Below are 19,427 nucleotides of genomic sequence, written 5' to 3'. Positions count from 1 at the left end.
GGAATTTTGATTATCAATTAAGATAGCTTTACAAAAAGCAATTATAATAGTTTGAAATATTCATAGGATTTATCATTACAGAAAGTCATAACAATAATGTTTAGATGATACGTTCTCTATAACTGAGAATTTGAAATTGCGTTCTTAAAAATAACAGGAAGTATGAGTGTTTATATGTACATTATTAATGTGCTTTACATGTTTATTTTCCCCTTAATTATCAATTGAAAGTCACTCATTTGATGAATATTGTTCATATCGTTAATATGTGTTGATCATAAAGATAGCTCGTGTCCTTGAAAACAAAACAAGAAATAACTAGACTTGACAAGTTTTACTGTAGTAGCAATTGATTGAGATAGACAATTAAACTACTGGATTGCTCATAATAATCACAAATCTATTACAAAAATAACCATGTTAATGAATATAAAAGTCGACGTCTTACGTACAATGATCGCGTAGCATCATTGATGTTATTGTATAAGAATTACAGGCGGTGAGGCTCTGTAGACAATCGGATCGATATTTATATATAAATGCTGTTTTTATTACGATCCTAGACGATATATACATAAATAAATGCGCCAATTTATATCAGTTACTTCGGAGATAAAATGAAAATTAGACACGAATGGTAGTTTTATTTATTCTCAGGAGAAAATACGCAGCATCACCACTCTTGTTGCATGTCGTAAAATTATGTTATTACAAATAGTAAAAGATGTTGGACTAGCTGTAAATAGCCCAATCAGGCCTCGACATTAGCGGTGGTCTGTTAGTCCGAGACCACCTGTTTTGTCAAGGACCATCTAATTTTAAAAGCCACTGGTCCGTCGGACCACTTGAATTTTCTGGTTGTTGCAAGGCTCATTTGGGAGAATGGCGATTTGGTCAAAAACATGTTATATACATTTTGTATAAAATCATTTGTCCGATGTACATTTTTATGGTTCATAAAAAAATACAAAATACATTACTCTCTGATAAGATAAAGACGTTCTCAAGTCATCAATAACTTTTATTTTAAGTCGCTAATATTTTGTTTATGCAAGTTAAACAAGTTAAGAATTTGTGATATTAATTTTGGTACAAAATTCATTCAAATGATGCTAGTAATTATGCATCGTCGGATACCTACGGCGGAACCATTGACATTTATGTAATGTTGCATTTTAATCAACCGTGGGTATCCGACGATGGTAATTATGATATTGTATGGGATATCGGATAAATTTAAAATTTCATATTTTTGACTTGAATAATGGCAGCAAACGAAAGGAACTGAAAACATACATGTAGTAATCCTTTGTTTAAATGTTTAACGATAAGAGATCCATTTCTTCCAGAGTAAAAATTACTTTAAAAGGTTAAAAATACTCAATGTCAACAATAGATATCAACCAACAAGCAACAGGGAGGTAAATATTCTGTATTCATAATAAATTAGTGAGAAAAATTAGCTTAACTATATATTTATATTATATAATTATTATTTTTTATCCTTTAGACATTTTCTTGTTTACAAAGACGAGAATAAGATAATTTATTAGTTTTATTAAAAACGTTAATCTATAAAAGATACATGTAATTATCATGATTATAAGACGTATCACGTATCAGCAATGTACATTTGAATAATAGTAAGAAAATAACAGACACAAATGGTTTCACTATTCCCTTGAGTTGAGGGAGAAATCATTTCAATATAAAAATTAACATTACTATGAGTCCTGTTGTTTATTTTTTAATGATATAAAAAAAAAAACCAAATAACTTCACGAAAGAATCCTACTAACTTGCTCTCCTTAATTTCTGATTAGATAAAATATATATCTTAAGTATCTGTTTTATTGAAATTTAATAATACATCTTTGTCATCAAAGCATATACGTTTCTAAATTTGCAGTAAAATAACATAATAATAAAAATTGACCACCTGACTTCTGGAAGGAACACCTTAATTTCAAATCTAGTGGTCCGGCTTACCACCTGCTAAAAAAGTTAGTGTCGAGCCCTGCCAATTGATCAGGTTTTCATTTTTCATAGCACGAGATATTTTTATCTGTCACATATCTATATTATTATGCAATTGATGTTTTTTTATTTAAATATTTAAACTAATAACATATAACAATAATAATATTGATGATGGTGGTGAAAATAATGTAATAAGATAATTAATATTTGCAACAGCCGTGCATAAAGATTATATATACGCCTACTTATTGCAGCAAAGAATTAAGATATTCCATTTAAAAAAAATTTAATATTTAGTAAAAAATAAGACAGGCATATTGTCTTAAACACTTTTATAATTGCATTTAATTAAATCACAGGAAATAATTTAGACAGGTATAGTGTTTTTAACTCTTCAGTACATTCCATGAATCTATTTAGACATATAACTGTTTTAAGTTGTTTCATTGTATTCCAGGAAAGTATTTAGACATGTAATTGTTGTAAACTGTTCATTTCATTCCAGATATGTAATTGTTTTAAACTGTTCAATACATTTCAGGAAAGTACTTAGACATGTATATTGATTAAAGCAGTTTACTCTGCGTGGACGTGTACTAATCTATTGCTTTAAACATAACAGAGACATATTTATACTGATACATTACAGTTCATAACAGGGAAATAATTAGACCGATACATTACATTACAGGGAAATATTTAGACAGATACATCCTCTCACAGGGCACGATCTCAAATCTTGGAAACGTCGTGAAACAATCAAATGTTGGAAACCCGGATACATGCGCTCAAAAGTGTTACAAAAGTGGAAACAATACGTGTAGATCATTTGACTTCTGTGAAAGTACAAAATCCTGTTATTTGTCACGTGATCGGAAGACAACAACATCTGTGTCTTCATCTACTGCAGATTCTTCTTGCTTACACTATTCAAGTGAGTATCCATATATATTGTAGAGTAGGGTTTGTCGTAGGTGGATGTGTTTAACATTAAAGGGTTTTAAGCGTATCCTTAACTACAATTTCACGTGGTTTTATTATTATTATTATTATTCAATTCATATTCTAATGGTCATATTTCGAGATAATTCTAGCAAATATGTTTAATTTTATTCAACGCACATGAAACTGTTACTAACAAAATCTTCACTTGCCAATTTTCAGTATTTTAGCGAAATTATCAAACATTCGCCACCTTTGATAGTAACATTTACTTTCAATTTGGTATTCAGATACTTTCGTGGGAACAAAAAAAACACAATGTATTAGTTTTAGTTTACCGTTATAAGAAAGTTACATTTTATATCTCTGGTAAATAGCGTTACTCTCTGATTCCTTCTAATGAAAAGTTAAAAACAATATCAGACAGTTAATGCAGACTTCCATTAGTGTATACATTTTTATGTTTAATTTTTTTCATTTGTCCTTTTTGTAATTTGGAATCATAAATTTCTTATAACGCACATACCGGTACTATTCTCTTTTTTTCAGGAAAATATTTGTTTGATTTTACAATATCACCAGACAAACATTTGCCCTATGGACCTGTTGTTTCTTTTTCAAATACAAGCGTAGATGACTGTGCTAAACTTTGCGTAGATGACTACGGATTGACTTGTAGATCATTCATGTTTTGTGGACATAGTACTTGCAATATATTTTCTGTAAATAATAGAAACGTGCAATCTCAGATATCATCGAACGCCGTGTGCGATACTTACACGAGTGAGTATAATATATATAGAAAATATCCTCATAAAACATCAATCTTTTGGCACGTGATTCAGTGGTTATAATTCATACAAATTCAATGGTTGCAAATTTATAAACATTTATTTTATTTGTTCAGAAAAGGTGCATACCTGGAACATTTTAATGGCCATTCTCCTTCATTTATATATATTTATATATATGAAATATTTTACCGACTTGTAACCAGTTTCTTTTTTGGCCAGAAAAACGGTTATCTGTACTACAACCACAAAAACAAGAGGGCCATGATGGCCCTGAAGTCGCTCACCTGTATATAGGCCCCTGAAGCGGGGCCAGTTTAATCCACAGGGCTTTTATTTGAACAAACTTGGTAGACACCCATTAGAAGATGTTTCATGCTAAACATCTAAGGTCTAGCTGGTCAAGTTATTTCTTTACACATTTAGTTAAAAACAGTGACACACCTGGGGCGGGGCCAATTTTGACCCCAAGGCTTTTATTTGAACAATCTTTGTAGACACTTACTAGAAAATGTTTCCTGCTTAATATCTAAACTCTAGCTATTCGGGTTTTTTCAAAGAATTTTTAAGTTTTTGCTATACACATATAAGGAAAATCAATTTACCCCGGGGCGGGCCCAATTTTGACCCCAGGGCTTTTATTTGAACAAACTTTGTAGACACTCACTAGAAGATGCTTCGTGCTTAATATCTAAACTCTAGCTATTTGAGTTTCTTCAAAGAAGATTTTTTAAGTTTTTGTTATACACAAATAAGGAAAATGAATGTCCCCCGGGGCGGGGCCAAGTTTGACCCCAGGGCTTTTTTTAACAAACTTGGTAGAGACTCACTAGAAGATGTTTCATGATTAGTATCTAAACTCTAGCTATTTGTTTTTTTTCAAAGAAGATTTTTTAAGTTTTTGCTATACACATATAAGAGAAATCAATGACCCCCGGGGCGGGGCCAATTTTGACCCCAGGGCATTTATTTGAACAAACTTGGTAGACACCCATCAGAAAATGTTTCATGCTAAATATCTAAGCTCTAGCTCTATGGGTTCTTTAAAAGAAGATTTTATTAAGTTTTTACTATATGCATATAGGGAAAATCAATGACCCTCTGGGGTGGGGCCAATTTTGACCCCAGGGCTTTTATTTGATCAAACTTGATAGACACTCACTAAAAGATGTTTCATGCCAAATATCTAAGCTCTACCTCTTTGGGTTTTTTAAAAGAAGATATTTTAAGTTTTTTCTATCGGTTGCCATGGAAACCAGAGTTCTGCACGGAATTTAATTCTTTGAACAATTTTTAAAGGTGACCACCAAAGGAACATTCCTGTTAAGTTTGGATGAAATTGGCTCAGCGGTTTATGAGGAGATGTCATTTAAAGAAAAAGTTTACGGACGACGGACGGACGACGGACGGACGGACGGACGCCGGACGAAAAGTGATCACAAAAGCTCACCCTGTCACTTTGTGACAGGTGAGCTAAAAATCCCTGTTCGCACATTTCTCCTAAGTCATATGATAAGAATACTAGAAACAGATATATTATTTTTCACCTAATTTCATCTAAAAAGAAAGCCTTTTCGGTTGGGAATTCAATTGCTTGGCAAAAGTCTTACTTGTTTCGTTTTTTTACAAAACGTTTGAAAATGCTTGACTTTTCAGCTTTGACAGCTGAAAAAAGGGTCAACATTCAGTTACATAACAATTTGTTGTCCATTTTTAATAAGATAATAAATATAGTAACTTTGAAAGTTAACCTGAATCAGAACATTTCATACTTAGCTCTTCTCACTAGTAGCACATTACAAATTGAGCACTACAAACACATTGCATACTACACACAGTGCTCAAAGATTAAAACACTTCTAACTGAGCAGTACTCACTCTGAGAACACTACTTACTGAGCACTTCACACACGGAGAACACTTCTTACTGTGCATTACTTACACTAAAAAAACTACTAACTGAGCATTACTTACACAGAGAACACTACAAACTGAGCAATACTCACACAGAGAACACTACTTACTGATCATTACTCACACAGAGAACACTACTTACTGAGCATTACTCACACAGAGAAACATACAAACTGAGCAGTACTCACACAGAGAACCATACAAACTGAGCATTACTCACACAGAGAACACTACTAACTGAGCATTACTCACACAGAGAACACTACAAACTGAGCATTACTCACACAGAGAAACATACAAACTGAGCATTACTCACACAGAGAACACTACTTACTGAGCATTACTCACACAGAGTACACTACAAACTGAGCATTACTCACACAGAGAACCATACAAACTGAGCAGTACTCACACAGAGAACACTACTTACTGAGCATTACTCACACAGAGAACACTACTTACTGAGCATTTCTCACACAGGGAACATTACTTAATAAGCATTACTCACACAGAGAACACTACAAACTGAGCAGTTCTCACACAGAGAACACTTCTTACTTAGCATTACTCACACAGAGAACCATACAAACTGAGCAGTACTCACACAGAGAACACTACAAACTGAGCATTACTCACACAGAGAACACTACTTACAGAGCATTACTTACACAGAGAACACTATTTACTGAGCATTACTCACACAGAGAACCATACAAACTGAGCAGTACTCACACAGAGAACACTACAAACTGAGCAGTACTCACACAGAGAACACTACTTACTGAGCATTATTCACACAGAGATCACTACAAACTCAGCAGTACTCACACAGAGAACACTACTTACTGTGCATTACTTACACTAAGAAAACTAATAACTGAGCATTACTCACACAGAGAACCATACAAACTGAGCAGTACTCACACAGAGAACACTACTTACTGAGCTTTACTCACACAGAGAACACTACAAACTGAGCAGTACTCACACAGACAACCATACAAACTGAGCAGTACTCACACAGAGAACACTACAAACTGAGCAGTACTCACACAGAGAACACTACATACTGAGCATTACTCACACAGAGAACACTACAAACTGAGCAGTACTCACACAGAGAACACTACTTACAGAGCATTACTCACACAGAGAACACTACAAACTGAGCATTACTCACACAGAGAACACTACTTACTGAGCATTACTCACACAGAGAACCATACAAACTGAGCAGTACTCACACAGAGAACCATACAAACTGTGCAGTACTCACACAGAGAACACTACTTACTGAGCAGTACTCAGACAGAGAACACTACAAACTGAGCAGTACTCACACAGAGAAAGTACTCACACAGAGAACACTACAAACTGAGCAGTACTCACACAGAGAACACTACAAACTGAGCAGTACTCACACAGAGAACACTCCTAACTGAGCATTACTCACACAGAGAACACAACTTTCTGAGCAGTACTCACACAGAGAACACTACTTACTGAACACTACTCACAAATAGAACACTACTAACTGGGCATTTCTCACACAGGGAACACTTCTAACTGAACTTTTCTCATACAGAGGACACTTCTTACTGATCATTTATCACACAGAGAAAACACCCCTAACTGAGCATTACTCATACAGAAAACACAACTTACTGAGCAGTACTCACACAGAGAATACTTCTTGTGTGATTAACATTGCTCATTGTGCATTGCTTTCAATAAGCTGGTCTCTTTTCACACAACTATAAGGACTCACAAAATGAACTAAACTCACTATATATTACTTCCTATATTCGTAAAATGTCGGTTATACAATATATATCGTTCTTTATTACAGGGCATTTATCATACGTCGGGCCATCATCAAGTGTTGCAACAGCACAAATAAAGAATGGATATAGTTCAGGTACTGTGAACTTTTTTATCTATACTTAAAAGGAAATAGGATTTTCTCTCAGTGCAACAATTCTATCAGAGTTAATTACGGAGTATATGGATTTTCTAGCATAAGTATGTATGGAACATAACAAAACTTCGCTGCTTTTCAGGATAATATTGCAAATACTTTTACAGTACATGATTAGGATCTTCTTTTAAAAGATTATAATGAAGTCGGGAGGATGTCAGATGGCATAAGTGTATCATTTTGTTTGCGTATTCTTCGCTAGAAGGAGTTTTCTATTATTTTCTATTGTCAATGATTTAGATATTGTTATGATACTCTTAGTAAATCATTGATAAAAACCGACACTCTTGATGGCAATATTTATGTTTGGTTTGGCATTATTCATTAGAAATTTTAAAATTGTATGCATTAATTTACAGGTTCCATGGCAGCTGTTGCGTTCGGTGCTTTAATCCCTGGAATGGTCCTCGGAGCTGCTATATTATATTTTTCAAAAACTAGGAAACTGATACAAAATGAACATGAAATGAAAATAATTCATAATGAACAGTCTCCCGATGAAGACTAAATATATTTTCATCACATGAGATAATAAAAATATTATATTCTATTCGATAAGATATGTGTTTAATTGTGCTTATTTATATTATATTTTCATTAGAATCCGAATCGGTCTGCATATGGGTAAATTAATTCGTGCATTTTCCACCCATGCAACCAGTGTAGATCAAGATTTGTCCGCGCCGTGGGATCATGATCTGCACTATCCGTGGTATGGAAATATTAAATGATGAGCAAGTTCAAACTTTTAATTCACGTATATTTACTGACCTTGATATTGAATATATAGCATAGAGTACAAGAGAAGGGCCATATTTTCAGATTTATACATTATAAGTTATATAAACACTAGTATTTATCTGCATTGCAGGAAACAGTTTTGTCGTATTGTGTTAATTTAATTGTATTTTATAATGTCTGAAAATGTTTGTGAACAATAAAATTGGAGATGTACAGTAGTTTATGTTTTACGACAGAAGACTTGTCCGAGAGTGACAAAAAACTCACAGTGTCAAAAGATGCTTGCTTACATGTTTTGTTTCATACCCTAATCACGTACACATAGACTCCGGCCAAGTGTTAAACTTATTCCGAGTTATTTCAACCGAATCATCTGATAATTAATATGAGTTTCATATAACAGACGTATAACCATTAACCAATACGAGAATTACTAGGATTGCATAAAAACGCGTTAATATAGTTTAATTGTAAACCAAAAATAGTTTTAAAATATGTGAAGGGCCTGCTGTTGTCTGAGAGCGAGAAGTACTAAACGATAGTTAAGAATCGCATACTCTGTTTTATTACGCCTACGCTTAAAAGATTATTTAAAAGAGCACATCGGTAGAACCAGCTTTAGCGGCGTTCAATCCTCAACACAGAAAATAATCGTATTAGTATCAATAATACAGGGAAACCAGACAAATATTCTAACACTGAGATGGGCATAGAACCAAACTTACTAAAACACTCATTAAGTCTGTCCAGCCTCAATATTGTTTGCTGCAAAATTTTAACATTTCACTATTAATATTCTTGATCGAAAAAGGTCGAAAGTTTTATAAAACAAAAAAATTAAACAAGACAATAACAATACGTCTCTTTTCTAACAACTGATAGGCCTGAGTTTATATTCATTATTTTTAAGAGAAAGGCAGGCAAATATGTGCTTAATACTGAGAAAAAACAATTATCCTTGCCGCTTCTAAAGCAATCAACTAGTGTTTATCCAATCCAAATAAATTTCAATGTCTTCAACCTTTTAAGCATCAAAAAGAATATAATAAAAAAACAATCTCATTAAAATCCGACCGTAACTCTTCGCTTCAAGCGTAGGGTAGTGAAGCGACAGTAAGGATATGATTTTAATGAGATTGTTGAAATAACAAATATTTAAAGAAGAGCTGTATTACAACAAGAATTTGTTCCTAAAAATACAAATGGAGGGCAATAAGAAGCTGTATGTTGGTCCTTTTAAAGCATTTTGAAGTATCTTAATGTTTAAGACTTTATATTTGAAATGTTTTAACTAAAACAAAAGTAAGAATAACTTTGGAAGGGTGTTATGTTTTCACTGGCGTAAGACAGTCACATCGATATCTTATGCCTTAACATCAAAGTTTTGGAAAACAGGACACATTAAAGATTAGCGCTAGTAAGCATACTTAGATAAGATTTAAATAACTTAGATAAATTCTTCTTCTTTTTCACAGAGTTATGTATATAAAACTATAAGATATAGTTTATTTTTAACAGTTATAGCCAAATTAGCCTATACACGAAGTCATCTAGAAAAACTACAATAAAATTTAATAAACACAATGTATCGAACCTTAAAAAGCATGTCTTGACAGCTGAAAATTATCAAATTTGTGATATTTGATAATAATTTGTAAACTTGACACCCATCGAACTACGGTTGTTTAGTACTTGAATTAAAGCCGTGGTTATAGTAAACTATTGACGATGTTTAACATTCTTTGATTTCATCATTCAAAATATCATCATTTCTGTCGGAAAGTAAGATTATCTATTATATGTATGATAAAACAAAGTCATGTGTTAAAGTTAATAATAAATTGTCACAGTTTTAGTAGTCATACCGATGTCCGTGAAGGTGAAAATTTGTCACCGATATTGTATTTATATAATAAAATGATTTGTTCAAAATGGAAAGGCTGACTACGCTATCTAGAGCAACTGTTAATTGTCTGACAATACTGTTGGTGTTTACCTTACTGCATGCTGATGATACCATTTTATTAGCTATCTACAAAATGGTCCTAATGCCATGTATGATTATTGTAAGTAATGGGATCTGAATGTGAAAAAAAGATAAGACGAAAACAGTTGTTTTCAGTTCACGTAAGTCTGAACATCTGAATCTTAACTTTACTTACAATGGTAAAAACTTGAAAACTTTAGATGGTTTAACATACTTATGTGTACTATTTAATGTCAATGGTGAAGTTGATAAAGCTAAGAAAAAAACTTGTTGATCAGGCTTTGTTTTCTGTTATAAAAAAAGCTAGAAAGTTGCATACCCCAAAATCTGGATCAGGCTTTGTTTTCTGTTATTAAAAAAGCTAGAAAGTTGCATTCCCCAAAATCTGATCAGTTACATTTATTTAATACAGTTTAATATAGTTATACCTATTTTATTACATGGTTGCGGGTTTGGGTTATAGAAATGTACAAATTCTTGAACAACTTCAATTACGTTTTTGTAAATTTTTCAATTTCTAAATTCAAGATTTTACCACTTTTGTGTTCAAATGTTGAATTTTGCTTAAGATGATGTTAGAGGGCGTTGAAGGTAACTGGCACTTTTCAGTATCGTCAAACTGAGCCTGCAACATTTTCAATTTTGTATTGTTGGGCTTTCTTTAGGTTCTGTTTTTTTCTATTTTATTGTCACATCAGTGTTAAATTTGTGACATGTGGCGGCTGTAAAAGTCGCCCCGTACATTTAATCAAAGATGTTATATTTTCGATCCTCGAAGATCGTTCAGGATGACATAATTGTTGTGTATACATGTTTGTGATATTTTTAGTTTCTTCTATTTCGCCTTTTTTCAATTTGGGTGGTTCCAGTATTCCTACTTGAATACTGTATAATCACCTTTAGGATATGTTGACTGTTTTTTTAAATTTGTCTTTTGACGTCTTGTCTGTGATATGCAGGCTTCATAACCTCAGATCCACTTTCAAAATTCTATTTTACTTAGTTCCGCCCATTGTTTATATTCTCGTTTAGGGCACACACCTTCTTTTACTTGGGGAGCATACGCCGCTTCTCATGGAATGGCACTACTGTGTAACATAGAAGGCGCCATGATTACCGCCGTATGTACACATCTGTGGATGCTTCTTAAGGTATGAACCCCCTAATGGGCACTGTAAGAAACTTTAAAATTGACAACAGAGGTCAGTTATATACCTTAAAGGACACTTGTATTCAAAATTGACAAAATAGAAGAAACAAAATTTAATTCAATTAATACAATGGCTAATGATACATTTATATATAAACTGTAAAAGGACAAAATAAATAAAAAGTTTTTGAGGAAATTAAAAAAGGGCATTTTAGGGCTTAAAAGATCTCTTACTTCCTTATCAAAACTGCTTATTAAAAAAGGTGTACTAGGATAAATAAATTGTGGTGTAACATTAAATTTTGACCCCGTTGAAAATTGACTTGACCCAATGGATCATTTTTCAACGTTCAGAATTAACCCTACCAACAATTCAACATAAAATTTTGATCAAAAGGTCATTGAGAAATTACCAATCCTTAAATTTTGATCAAATTAGGGTCATTTTTAACGTTTAGTTAAATTTTAGTTAAACGTTGGTAGAAGGGAAACACTTAGAAGAAACAGAATCTCTCAGAGCCGTCATAAAAATGATTCACAACGCGAACTACTTCGGCGAGAAAGGCAAGATAATTATTATGTTGGAGAGGGAACTTGTTTTTATGAAAGTTTAAGACAATTATTTCCAACAGATTGGTATATGTAGACGAAATCCGACATGCCCATCGAGATTTCCACAGAGGAAGAATCTTTTCAAACTAAGTTTTCTTTGTCACTTTACGAACTAATTTAATTAATCAACTGTTTAAATTCATTAAAATACATATAGATAGCCATGGTTTTAAGAAATATTCTCTTAACATTATGTTTACAAGAAAAGCATTGATGCAAAGCATCAAAGGGCGTCCATTTTTTTAGCAAGAAATGCAGAAAGTGAAGATGAACTAGTAGACATATGATGTCAAGATATTCTTATAAACTTTTCAATGGTTAATTGGTTTTAACCAGAATGAACGGACGGAAGACATTGTTCATTATGAACTTTGATTGGCATGCTAGAGATTAGAATATTACTTGTTATTTCTTGATGATCGTGATTATTAATAGCAACGGATATACATGTATACAATCATTTATAATCCATATGTGTAACGCATGATCAACACCACACTTGTGGAATTGCCCCTTATTATGTAATCGCTATTAGCGAAGACCCCCTCTTAAGGTATCTGTTCACACTTAGTAAAAATATGACACTGGTTATACCATGTCATGTTGAGCATTATTGTTTATTATACAATAATTGTAAACAGTATACAGGTTTTATGAATATTGTTTTCCTCTCTTTTTTGTGTTTTTATGTGCTATTTTAATACTGAGTTTTTTACGTTTACTACTCTTTTTTATTAAAATTGTAAAATAAATTTTAAGAATTCAATTGTCATATTGACCGACGATTATAAGTCAAAACTTAACTGGAAATAGTCAGTAAATTATGGTTAATCTTTCAATATATAATATTGTTTATTCTTAAACCATGTACATGTCATTTTTTAAATTATCAATCAATTAAATAATTAATAAAATCTAATTTGTAACTTTGAATAATTCCTCGGCATCTTTACTAAACACGAATAACAAATTAAATAAAATATTTCAAAGTTGATAGTGTCATATTAAAATCATAAAAAATGTACCTTTTTTCACAATTATTGTACATATTTATTGTTTTTACCTCATATAGATAAAATTAAACATGCTATTGTTGTTGTTGTTGTTGGTTTTTTTTTCCGAATTGTATGTTTATGTATAATAATAATCAATAAATTTGAGAGTTGATCTATGTTTATTAATTATTGTAACCAAACTAAGTGACAAACATTCATTTTGGAAAAAAGCTTATTTATCTGTAAAATATTTGTTCTGTTCTGTAACGATATCAAACATCTACTCCAAAACCGGGAGAGACCGGACAATAAACGTGTGGTCACTAGTATCCCGGTCAAAATAGACAGGGAGAGACCGGAATTACCGATAGGAGTACATCCCTCTATAAATAGATTTTCGGAATATTTAGGTCATCAACTCATCATTCTATTTTAACATACCATGATAACCCACTGTGTACTACAAAATGATAAATAAAAAAACCGAAGAGACGGAAAAGGTTATTGCATTTGAAAATGTTTGCATTGCGAAATCCTCCAGTTCGCTATTCATTGTACATATCGCGACATTTCATTTTTTATTAATAATAATCAAGCACCCTCATACCGATCGGAATGATCGGCTTTTATTATGACCAACTAAAAGGCTCGAGAAGTTGCTGTCGCCCTTTCACAAAATCTGATTTCATTCCATAAAGGGGCGCCTCGCTTCGGCGCGGACGCCAATAATGACTTTATAGTCCATATGGTGTGTATAAATTAATCGATCTATGTCCATAATGAATTCATATCTTCCCGCGCTTTGAAACCGATAGTTTTACATTCCCGCAATATAGACCATAGGTAACAAAAACTTTCCATTTAACCCTAGATACATTTATAAAGTCAACGGTTTCTTATACCAGTAAATATCAGTAAATATTTTGCGTCTGCTACACCTATCTAATCGTATCTACTCACCGATCAATGGAATGACAGTAATACAAACGCGCGGTACAAAAGACTTAGATATAATTCGGCTGTTGAAATCCTTCAGTTAATATTCATTCTTTAAGTGTGATATCTTTTAAACATTAATGACAGTAGAAGTATTAGCAGGCGACTCCCTTTGATAGCGGAAAACATAAATATTGTTACGATAACTAAACCGCCGTATTTACTGAAGCTAAGATTCTTTCTCATAATTACGATTTAAGTCCATCATTTGATGAAATACACAAATAACAGTTATCACTGTTCTCTAACATCGTTTATACATCGATATACATATTATTTCTAAATTTCTTATCTATATATCTTCTTAAATTGATAGTGTTTCTCTTACAAGTCGCTGAATATTTCCATTATTAAACCCAAAAATAACGTAAAGCTTAAAGTTAAACTCCTGCACAGGTATTTATAAGAAATACGCCTTCTATATTTATGACAAGTGTTGACCAAGTCACCATACCAGAATCAAACAGACTGATTCCTGGAATATTTATGATGATAACCGATGATCGATTTTCAGAAACTCAACAATTGCAGGCCTCTTGTCCAGAATTTATGAAGGAAACCTTTCACAGGGTTACCATACTTAATATACACAGACTGATACAAATCTACCCCAACAAATTAATAGTAATAAACAAAGACAACAAATGAAGTTTGAATTCGCACACAAAGGCAATCATTAAATCAAACTTAAACAAGGTACAATGCTAAAACTACAACACTAAAGATTATTCTGCGTGAAATGTAATATTACAATTCACTACATATAAGTACCATAGTTGTACATTATCAGTTAGTTATTGCCGATTAATTGGCAAATTGTTATTAACTCCTGGTCCACTTGAATAAAATTAAAAGATTTTCATCACTTAAAAATCTGAAAGGAATACAGAAATATTACTGTTTATGTGTACATGTATGACCGTATATATAGGCATGTTTTGCACTATAATTTGAATTTATAAATGTTTAAGAATGGCCTACTGATCAGTTTTCAACGAGGGTCATTTTTCACGCGTGGTTGTTTCCAAATCCGTTGTAAAATGACCCATGGGGCAATTTTTCAACTGGGTCAAATTTTAATGTTACAGCGGCACTGCCCAGTGGTGAAGAGCCTCAATCAAACCGAGTCTGCAACACTAAACATTTTGCCGTTTTGGTCGCTCTCCAGGGATTCCGTTTTTCTCTCCTACAGAACTGTTCGTCCAGAACCTACTACAGATCAAGTATTTTTTTACGATGTTATAAGACAGGATAGCTCAAGATACCCTTTTGGTCAACATCCTAGTTGATAAAAAACGGCATATGACTTTCGACATACAGCGATTTATCTATCTTAGATTAGCTTTTAGATAATGTGGTAAAGAAATATTTTCAAATACATACCGCTCAGTACTATTGAGAAAATCCATGCACAGTACAAATCCAACGTATCTACACATATTTGTAATGTAAGAACAATCTAATCAAATTACTTACTAATAAATTCGCTTCATGATTTTTAATTTCAGGTACATGCAATAAATTGCACACGGCATAGTACTTAATAACAATATGAATACTTGCTCAATGCAAGCTACCTATCGACCTTGGCGTTAACTGGTGACACATGTATTCTCCAACAAAACTTCACACGTCAAAACCCCAGACCTAAAATTTTATAGTGGACAAAAACGTGACGTTTTGAAATACATGTTGGAAATACATCTGTTGGAAATACATCGGAATTCTATTCCGCTTTAAAATAAGTACTATTTTTATTCAATGTTCTTGATTCTTATCATTCTTCTTATTTAAAGATTTGCATCATGCATAGCAACTAAGATATAACATCTTGTAGATCCGGCTTTGTAAAATAATCATGAAACGATCACGAGACTATAATTCTATGACATTTTTGAAACATGGCACTTGCTTTCTCCCGTTCATCTTCAAATGAAGAGTCAGTCCTTCGGCAACGGCTACGAATAATAAACAAAGGAAATCAAACTTTGCTTTTACAAGAAAGGTAAACATTTAAGTGTAAATCCTTAAAGATCTTGATGGTGATTTTTTTAGTTTAAAACATGGTTTATTTATGATTCAACCTCGTTTTGTTAATTCATACAAGACAATTTTCATATTCATTTCGATGTGACAGACTATTTTTATAGAGCAATATATGTGTGACTCAGTACTGAAATGATTTCCATGATCAAATGTAGATTATTGTTCATTTTTTAGACGGTCAAATACTCAGTATTTTTCAAGGAATATATTTCGTTATGACAACGGAAAGGAAAACAGTGAGTCTACATCCTGCTGATTTTAACAGTGTACTTTATACATATATATACAATTTGGCTTAACAATACACTAGTTTTCATAATCACAGTCACTGCCAACATGTATTAACCAACATTACATGATGCTTGAATTTATGCGATATTAAAATACACTTTTTGTTTTTTGTTCATTATTATTGTATAGTAACAACCCTTGTAGTGACAAACCCAGTAGAAGATAACGATCTTTGCTATTGCTAAAAACTGTTGCTCTACTGTATAGAAGGAAGACTTAAATAGGGTAATTGGTAAACGGCCGCACTGTAATCACATGACATAGTGAAAGTGCGTTTGTATTTTCTTATGTTTTTTTTTCTATCTTTTCTCTTCTTATCTCCTTTTGCTTTTACAGGTAAAACATTACCTCATATCAACAGTATTGATAATTGTCTGACTTATGCAGCATAACAAATGTGAACCGTTTTCTTATTTTTCTGAAATGGTAACCTTTATTTGTGCAAATGTGTTTTAATTAACTAGTATATATGTATATGAGTTCTTGAGTAGTGATGGATTTTAAAATTTAGGATGAAATTAATGGTATGAACAACAAAACATTCATGTTTTATCTACATTGCATGTAGCTACAAATTTATTCTAAACAATATCAACAATAATGGGAAAATATGAACACATTTTGGAAAACAATATACACATAATACAAGTTATGAACATGAATTAATATTAAAGAAAGTAAGTTAATTCGAATGAAAATGGAATACTATAATATGGAATAATAAAACTTGAACTGAAAAAAGATCTAAATATCATGAATGTTAATATTGATAAATTACATATCATTGCCATATTCATCTGTTCATAAGTTCTCCTTGTCATAGAACATTTTTGAAAACTCAACTTTCTAAAATAAAATTACATGTAGCTATTTTTACACAGCCAAGTGTTAAATCATTATTGATAACGACTTAAAGTTTTCCGCTCAGGAGATCACTGGTCACTTTCACTCGTTGCTGCTTCTGTAGCTGGGACATCCTCAGTGTCTTTCTTTTCTTCTGGTGCAGCCGCTTTCTTGGATTTCTTAGGTGATTTAGCAGCTTTTTTCGCTTTTGTTTTCTTTGGACTTTTTGTTTTCTTTGTCGTTTTCTTTGGAGAAGCTTTTGCTTTTTGTGGTGAAGGTTTTGGACTAGCTTTGCCACCAGCTGCTTTCTTGGACGGTGTTTTTGATTTCTTCGAAGCAGCCTTTGGCTTCTTAACCTTTGTTAAGCTTGTCTTCTTTGTAGGAGATGCCGCCTTTTCAGCTTTAGGTTTGGACGGCTTTTCAGTGCCTTTGTCACCGAGTTTGTATGAACCTAAAATGTAAACCATATTTATTAACTTTCAACGTTTCCTTGGCAGTTTGACATATAAATCTACATTATTATAAATATTAATTGAATTTCTATCTCTACAGTACGTATATCTATTATTAACAGAGGAAAACTTTTTTTATGAAAACTATGAAATAATTTCAACTTACCACAAGCACCAGATCCTTTGATTTGTTTCAGTTTTCCGCTTTTAATTCCAGCTCTGATTGACATCTTAATGTGATTGTTCACTAGTTTTTCATCTGGGAGCACACTATAATTAGCCATTATATATTTAAGAATTGCCTGTCTTGATGATCCATTCCTTTCTTTTAACGCCGCGATAGATTCGTTAATCATTTGACTGTATTTAGGATGCATATCTGACACAGTTTTCTTCTGTTTTTTGTTAGCACTCACAGCCTTTGCCTTAGGGGTAGCCTTTGTTTTTGGTGTTTTTGCTGCTTTTCCTTTGCTCGCCCTTTTTGCAGGAGATTTAACTTCCTCTGTTTTAGCACTATCATTTTCCTCGGCTACAACTGGACTTTCAACGGCAGTATCCGCCATTTTAAGTATTTAAATTCCTCTGTTTTATTTAAATGCCGCACAAAAACACTACTCTTATGAAGCGCGAATGAATAGCTGATACTTTCGGTTTAAACCGCTTTGGTTATTTATAGATACGCGCGCGAACGTGATAGAGAGCATTAGACAAGGAAGGTCGTTTACCAATGAATGTGTACAAAAAAGCTAGTAAATGTGCTTTCAAAAATGTGTATTTTTCAAAATTCTCTGCATGCGCTTTGTATAAAGATAATTTCACAAATGCAGAATGTTTGCTTAATGTTTTATCTACCTTTATCGCAGGTTTTTAAGGCATAAATGTTAATATTATCTGAATTTAAGCGAGATTTATCAGCATACTGTGCAGTTTAACTCTACCATGTTTTCGTAATTAAATGTAAATTAATAAAAAATTAGGCTATAAAACAACTTTTCTTCTTGTCTTGATGAAGACATACCTTTGTACTAAAGGTTTAATTATCCAAATTATCGTTTAACAAGACTTAACATATAGCAATTGATGCGTGAAATGAAGACCCATAGCACAGTATTGTTTTTGCATGTATTATTGTATACATGAGCGAAATGCGGAATATCGTGCATTTTGATGCATTTTGTTATACTTAATCATTGTAAATCGATTACGTAACTTGAACTGAGTCTCTGTTATACAAATACAATTGCAAGTAAAGAAAAATACTGCCTATGTTTTAATAACTAAGATGCTATTGTAATACATATGGGGGATAAAATGTTACACATAAATTATTGGAAGATTTCAACTGCGTTTGTTTTCTCCAACTTAACCTGAATTTCTTGCAATAATTTTTCTAGTTTCCATTTTTTGGAACGGTTCATTATCAAATTTGTGTATACGAATATTCAATTGTACTGAACCTGGTCAGACATCATGGTTGTGCAGGCTGGCCTGGCTCTATATTAATTGGTTGCAAATGTTAATCACTTTCGGTTCCAGTAGCAGAGTAAAGATTAAAGTAAAGTTGAAAACTTGAAAAAATGTAAAATTAATTTAATTCTTAACTTCATCATAATAGATATGCTGTTTTTTTTTATATGTGTAGACTTGTTAATTAGAAGGCAATATTTGAATATCGATTAAGATAGCCTTACATATAGCAATAATAGCTT

General features: G+C 32.5%; 2 protein-coding genes across 2 annotated transcripts; one reads left to right on the top strand and one right to left on the bottom strand.

The window, feature by feature from the left end:
• Positions 1–2,629: 2,629 nt before the first annotated feature.
• LOC132757564 (uncharacterized) lies at positions 2,630–8,552 on the top strand (the record flags this gene model as incomplete). Its single annotated transcript, XM_060748880.1, has 4 exons — positions 2,630–2,914; positions 3,472–3,705; positions 7,477–7,545; positions 7,965–8,552. Coding segments are annotated over 4 exons (737 nt in total), but the record flags the coding sequence as incomplete, so codon positions are not given.
• An 8,418-nt stretch (positions 8,553–16,970) lies between these two features.
• On the bottom strand, positions 16,971–18,373 carry LOC132757562 (histone H1-delta-like). Its single transcript, XM_060748877.1, has 2 exons — positions 17,885–18,373; positions 16,971–17,717 (listed from the first exon to the last, which is right to left on the bottom strand). Exons 1-2 carry the CDS (start codon positions 18,279–18,281, stop codon positions 17,356–17,358), a joined length of 759 nt encoding a protein of 252 aa, XP_060604860.1. The 5' UTR covers positions 18,282–18,373; the 3' UTR covers positions 16,971–17,355.
• Between the last annotated feature and the right edge of the window lie 1,054 nt (positions 18,374–19,427).

This window comes from Ruditapes philippinarum, unplaced genomic scaffold (assembly GCF_026571515.1).
Source record: "Ruditapes philippinarum isolate M1 unplaced genomic scaffold, ASM2657151v2 ctg6465_1_1_1_1, whole genome shotgun sequence".
Lineage (NCBI taxonomy): Eukaryota > Metazoa > Mollusca > Bivalvia > Venerida > Veneridae > Ruditapes > Ruditapes philippinarum.
This window is presented reverse-complemented; position numbering and strand designations above follow the sequence as displayed.

Bases quoted from the DNA above. Each gene is read 5' to 3' on its own strand.
- LOC132757562 (XM_060748877.1), bottom strand. From the start codon at position 18,281: ATGGCGGATACTGCCGTTGAAAGTCCAGTTGTAGCCGAGGAAAATGAT. The intron at 17,718-17,884 runs GTAAGTTGAAAT...TTTACATTTTAG, and splicing joins CAAAGGATCTGGTGCTTGTG to GTTCATACAAACTCGGTGAC.